Genomic DNA, 6,346 nt, shown 5'->3' on the forward strand with positions numbered 1-6,346 from the left:
AAGATCTCTGCCTCAGTGAGACCACACTTTGAGGGGAGAGGAACACACACACACACACACACACACACACACACACACACACACGGATACAGACCCAGAAATACACTACAGGCAGTTCAGAGAAGCAGAGCTTGTGGGAAAGGTGCAGGTAGGTTGGACTGGACACAGGCCAGACTGCAAGAAGCACAGGAGCAATGCAGTTGCTGCTGCTGCTGCTAGAACCAGGGAAACCAGGCAGCCCCAGCCTGAGAGCTGTGTTCCCTGTGAAGGGTAGGGGTGCCTGACAACCATGGGAAGTGGGGCAGAGGTCAGGGAAGCTAGCTGAGCTCTCCACAGATGACCTGTGACCTCCTCTGCCTGGCTCCTGCCCCCATACCCCAGTCTATGATCTGAATCTGGGTGCACAGCCTGAGGGGTTGCTAGCTCATTGTCTTCAGGGAGGGGTGCTGAGCTCTGGGTAGCGCCTGACAATCGCCACTGGACATGTGTCGGTTGGCCCTACCTGCTTGGGTAACTCAGCTCACCTGACAGCAGTACCAGCAGAAGTGACCTGGAGCCCACAGCCCACCTCTGCCTTGTACTTGCTGAGCCTTGGGGCTGGAGTCCCTTTCCCACAATCACTCCCAGAGCAGGCCTTGGGGCAGCAGGCACTCTTTGACCTGTCCTTCCCACTGCCCGTCTGTGCAGGTGCGCTTCCTGGAGCAGCAGAACAAGCTGCTGGAGACCAAGTTGCAGTTTTACCAGAACCGCGAGTGCTGCCAGAGCAACCTGGAGCCGCTGTTTGAGGGCTACATCCAGACGCTGAGGCGGGAGGCTGAATGTGTAGAGGCTGACAGTGGGAGGTTGGCTGCTGAGCTCAACCACGCACAGGAGGTGTTGGAAGGCTACAAGAAGAGGTGAGTATGGCCGGGTGAGGTGTTGAGGCGCTGGGGATCCTTGGGTTGCCCAGGGCACAGACTCTAAGAGAGTTCCAAGAGAACAGTGGGTCAATAGCGGCAGGCTGACAGAGTTGGAGGGTTCATCCTAATGGGCCTCTAAAGATGACTTTAGAGCATTCCTGGCAAGAGCATTGGAAAGTCCCAGCTTAGCCCTTTACATTTGCAACTCAGAGCTGGCAGGGAAAACCCCTGACACAGGGCAGAAAGGGCTTGGCAAGACTGCAGGGCCCAGCTGTGCGTGAAATTCCTCCCCTGCCTCCTCACTGGTATGGAGTGGGAGGGCAGGGAGGGAAACCCTGCCCTACCTTGACACCCAATTGTCTTCTACCTAGGTACGAGGAGGAAGTTTCTCTGAGAGCCACAGCTGAGAATGAGTTTGTGACTCTGAAGAAGGCAAGTAGCATGGAAACGGGAAGCAGAAACACAAGAACCTCAGGACAGACTCATCTGGGGAGACCAGGGGTTCAGACTCAGTATGGGCTACACTGACATTCTGATATCAGAATTGGGAAATTTCCAGACAGGCAGGGCATTGAATGATGTGTGCAGGGCTTGGACAAATGGTAATGACCTTGGATACCCACTGGCACCTGCCCTGGGCAGGAGGATGGCTGCACTGAACTCTGCTTCAGAGGCGGTGGCCTATGGCTTGGGTTCCAAGAAACTACAGAGCTTCAGACTTTCTGATGGATGCTGTGGTTTCTTTAGCATTCTGGAAGTTTGACTAGGAGACAAGGAGACACTTCCAAGGTCAGGGTGGTGGTGGGGGTGGAACAGAAGCAGGATTGGCCGGGCAGCCTCTGGGAGAACTACTATGGGTGGCAGGGTCAGGTGGCAGAGATGGGAGTGATCTGGGTAAGCTGCTTGAAGCCGGACAGGGACTGAAGCAGAGATGGGAGGGCTGAAAGGTGGATGAACCTTGTTCATGGACCTCAGGGTTCGTTCTCACAAATGCCTGTGGCGTGCTGGGCAATGGGAAGATGAGAAGGGACGAGATGGCTTAGTACAGGAACACTGGGGACCCCTACCCCAGGCTTGCCTGGACTGGGTAAGAAGAGAGATGGGTTTGTGGCACAGTCAGCAAGACGCTCTGGGCTCAAACACTTCCACCTTGCTAGGATGTGGACTGCGCTTACCTGCGCAGGTCAGACCTGGAAGCCAACTCAGAGGCGCTGCTGCAGGAGATCGACTTCCTGAGGCGACTGTACGAGGAGGTGAGGCGCTCACAGCCATGGTGGGCACACGCATGGCTCTGATAGGGTCCCCCACCCCTGCCCAAACCCCACAGGCAAGGCTGAGGTGTAAGGACAGGAAGGAACAGGAAGAAGAATGGAGACCCCAAGCTAGACCAGTTCGGGGGGACAAGAGGGTGAGACCTTCAGGACAGCTGTGCCTGGGAGGCCATCCTGTGTCCTCCCCTGAGCCAGGGGGTGCAACAGAGGCCTCCAAAGCAATAGACAGACTTGGCCCATGTCTAGGGCCCCGGGATTTCTCTGGCAGCCAGCATTGATGGGGTTGATCTAAGGGAAACATTCAAGGCCCTAACACCCAGTCTGTCACCTGGGGAAACTTGGGAAGCAGCCTGAGTTCACATGTACCTGAATAATTCCAGAAACAAGCACCTGAAATGTGGGCATCACTGGGGACTTATAAGAAAATTTGTCCTTTCATGGGGGTATTTCAGCTCCAAACCTAGGAGGTGAGCTTCAGAGCAGCCAAAGGATTATAGGCACTGGGGCGGGGGAGTGTCCTCATAACTTGGTTTCCTTCCTCTTCCTGTCCTCCTGCAGGAGATCCGCGTTCTCCAGTCCCATATCTCAGACACCTCGGTCATCGTCAAGATGGACAACAGCCGGGACCTGAACATGGACTGCGTTGTGGCTGAGATCAAGGCTCAGTATGATGACATTGCTACCCGCAGCCGAGCGGAGGCTGAGTCTTGGTACCGCACCAGGGTGAGTGGCTCAGGACATCAGTCTTCTAGGCAGGACAGTGGAGGGGATGTGATGTGTCTAATAGGAAAGGTTTGTTTTGTCTGAAGATTCTGATCTCTAGGGATGGTGGAAGGTCAATGGTTCTCTGGTTGAAGTGACAGGACAGGGTTGCCCTGCGCAGTAGTACAGGCACAGTAGAATGTACATAGTTTTCAGTGCTGTCCTGAATGAGTGGATTGTTGAATCTTCCTGAGTCTCATGAGGACCTCTGCTTCCCCCAGTGTGAGGAGATCAAGGCCACAGTGATCCGCCATGGGGAGACCCTGCGCCGCACCAGGGAGGAGATCAACGAGCTGAACCGCATCATCCAGAGGCTGACAGCCGAGATTGAGAATGCCAAGTGCCAGGTATGGCCCGCCCGGTGTCACGCAACCCTGTCTAACCCCCACCATTCATTCTCCAGCCCATTTGCATGCCTAGAGTTCCTGCTTGTGGTCACTCAGGGCAAGGTCTTGTTTCTGGGTAGTTTCCAGCTGTGTGGCTGAGACTGGACACATCCAGGGAATGAACCTGGAAAACCATGGAGCATAACCCACTTCATTCTCTCCTGGGCCCCCAGAACACCAAGCTGGAGACAGCGGTGACTCAATCTGAGCAGCAGGGTGAGGCAACTCTCAACGATGCCAAGTGCAAGCTGGCCGGGCTGGAGGAAGCCCTGCAGAAGGCCAAGCAGGACATGGCCTGCCTGCTGAAGGAGTACCAGGAGGTGATGAACTCCAAGCTGGGCCTGGACATCGAGATCGCCACCTACAGGCGCCTGCTAGAGGGCGAGGAGCAGAGGTGGGTTTTGTAGGTTGTTTTTTTTTTTAACTTTCCCAGCTCTGCCTGGGTTTTTGGAGTGCCTGTCTCTCCTGACACCACCAACGTCTGTTTCCATCTCTCACCGTCCTGCAACTGTATAGGAAATTTGTGTAAGTCCTTTGAGTATGATCTAGCCCTATCTGAACTTCTCATGCTTACCCAGCCCCTGACGTGGAGCTGGCAGCTGCTTTAGCTGTGACTTGCCTTGTGTCAACAGACAGTGATTTCTGTTCCCCCAAAGCCTACTTCATTCCTGAGGCCACCTTCCTTGCATAGTGCATTTGCTCTCCCAGCCCTGATTCCCTGTGTCCCTCAGAACTTCGGCTCTGGTCCAGCCCTATCCCCATCCCTGAACTTCAGATGTAACTGAATTCAGACAGGAGGTTCCATCCACTCACACTCACCTGTTGTAATAACAATGAGTATTCCAAAGCGGGTCCTAAAGTTTGGGTTTGGAAGTTGGAGAGACCCGTGGAAATAGCACTGGAAATTGTGTGGCTCCCCCTCTATCCACCACAGAATGCTCTTGGAGTAAAGGCAGAAGCTTTGGTGTAGTTACCTAGGCAACCCGGGTAAGAGATGGTTTATTTGATGGTGGCTGCAGAGTCTTGCTTTATCTGAGCCTGTTTGGCCAACACTTTGCCACTGTGTGTTTGGGGCAACTCTGCTTGCTTCCCTTGAGGGAGACAATGTTATGTTGGAGGAAATGCAGGCTGTCAGGAGTCTAGTTCTGCTGCTGTCATTGGTCATTTCCTCTCTGGGCCTTGGCTTCTCCTCTTGTGAAATGAGAGAATTGTCGTAGTAGTCTTGGAGTCTGTTTTAAATGGGTTCCAAAGTCTCATTCATTCCTCCACCAGTTATTTATTGAGCCCGGTGTTGTTTTTAGGGAGTGGGGAAGACAGATAAAAACTTCTGCCCTCCTCCGGGCCTACATTCCAGTGATAGCAACCAGGGCTCCTTCTACTCTCCTCAAATGCCCTTGCAATTCAACCGGAACCAATACAAAATCTGTAGCAGCTGGTGGTTCTTAAGGGCTCTCAGTGTGCTGGCTACCAAGTGCTGTGAATATTGAGATTTTCCTCATGTGGAAACCCATGGCCAGGGCGGTTTAGACTCCAGGTGCGGTGGAGAGCAGGGTATTCCCAGGCAGTGTCTCCAGAAGCCCAACAGTGCCTTGTTCCTGGCTTAACTGTTTCCTGTGCCTCCCTCTTCGCAAGTTCCCCAAGGAAGGACCCAGATCTTACCTTGCACCTGGCTACTGGTCCCTGTGGTTTTCCCATGGCACTGACCTGTCCCCTTTCCTCTCCCACAGGCTGTGTGAGGGCGTTGGCGCCGTCAATGTGTGTAAGTAGTCCCAGCTGTCCCCGTCTCCAGTGGGTGTGGCCTGAGGCCCTTTGGGGAGGGGGCACTTGCTTTTGCTGTGAAACTGCCTGGCCATGGCCATGCCTGACGGCCACTGCCTGTTCTTCCTGCGTTCAGGTGTCAGCAGCTCCCGCGGTGGCGTCGTCTGTGGCGATCTCTGTGCCTCCGGTACTTCTCCTGCTGTCAACACCAGAGTCTGCAGCGCACCCTGCAGCGGCAACGTGGTGGTAGGCACCCCCAACGCCTGTGCCCCCTGTGCTGGGGTCAGTGCCTGCAGCGGTGGCTGTAAGAAGTGCTAGGAGGCTTCAGCTGCCGCAAGCAACAGACCCTCACTACCACCCTCCACCCAGCCAGGACCTCACACCGCTACCACCAGTCTCCCCCATGCAGTTCCCCCACGTGCACACCTGCAAACCCTTCCTGCCTGCTTGCTTCTGAGTGCCAAGCACGGGCAGGGTGTGCCTGGGTCTCTTTCTGTAGCCTTTCCTACTAATAGGCTTTCCTAGTATCAGTTTGTTCTTCTGAGGAGCCATCCTTTCCTTCTGCCTGGGTTTTGCTGGATTCATTGGTCTGTCTGACCCTTTCTCCCAAACTTGAAGGCATAAGACAGGCCCCAGCATCTGCCCACCAACACTTCAGGGAGCCTGGGAATGGAGATGGGGAACCTGAACTCCTGCTGGTTTCCTTTAACTACGGGAGGGATCTGTCCCAGGGAGGGAGGGCACCTTCCTTCCAAGGTTGCCTGCAGAAGCTTCTAAAGAGCCGATGACTCAGCTGCCTGCGTGTTTGTCTTTGTTTCACTCCGTATTTCCAATAAACTCATTGCAGCAAATCAAACCTGCCTCCTCAGAGTCTGGAAAATGCCCTGGCCCTGCTGTGATAGGTGCTCCTTGGGACCTGGCCACGCCCCTAGGCATTTTTAGTGGGTGTGTATGACCACCCAAGTGCTGCCCAGCTGGCCTGGAGCCACCTAGCCCTTGTGGAAAATGACAGCTGACGCTTGGGCTAGAAGTCTTGTGGACCCTGAGTTTCTCGAACCGGGAAGCCTGAGTGGCAGTACTCTGGGCATTGCGGGTAACTTCTGGAGCTGGCCTGTGTGGTGTTGCTGTCTTCTAGCCGTGTGACAACCAAACATGTCTCTAGGTTTGGCCAGATGTCCCCTAGGAATTTTGCCCCTCCTCCCTTCAAGGGCATTCCTGGAGTAGAGGTGCCACATGAGGTGTTGTGTAGGGGCAGAAACAGCAGAAAAGA

At 54.6% G+C, this 6,346-nt stretch overlaps 1 protein-coding gene across 1 annotated transcript in view; it reads left to right on the forward strand.

Moving 5' to 3' along the window:
- The window catches only part of LOC102008265 (keratin, type II cuticular Hb6), a 6,461-nt gene extending 540 nt beyond the window's left edge, over window positions 1-5,921 (forward strand). Inside the window, exons 2-9 of the mRNA XM_005411939.1 lie at window positions 620-896; window positions 1,271-1,331; window positions 2,057-2,152; window positions 2,729-2,893; window positions 3,154-3,279; window positions 3,492-3,712; window positions 5,046-5,077; window positions 5,213-5,921. Coding sequence (XP_005411996.1) covers window positions 620-896; window positions 1,271-1,331; window positions 2,057-2,152; window positions 2,729-2,893; window positions 3,154-3,279; window positions 3,492-3,712; window positions 5,046-5,077; window positions 5,213-5,394 — 1,160 coding nt within the window. The 3' untranslated portion in view covers window positions 5,395-5,921. The remainder of the gene's footprint in view (window positions 1-619; window positions 897-1,270; window positions 1,332-2,056; window positions 2,153-2,728; window positions 2,894-3,153; window positions 3,280-3,491; window positions 3,713-5,045; window positions 5,078-5,212) is intronic.
- The last annotated feature ends 425 nt before the right edge of the window (window positions 5,922-6,346 follow it).

Source organism: Chinchilla lanigera, unplaced genomic scaffold, assembly GCF_000276665.1.
Source record: "Chinchilla lanigera isolate Chin_1 unplaced genomic scaffold, ChiLan1.0 scaffold00146, whole genome shotgun sequence".
In the NCBI taxonomy this organism is placed as follows: Eukaryota; Metazoa; Chordata; class Mammalia; order Rodentia; family Chinchillidae; genus Chinchilla; species Chinchilla lanigera.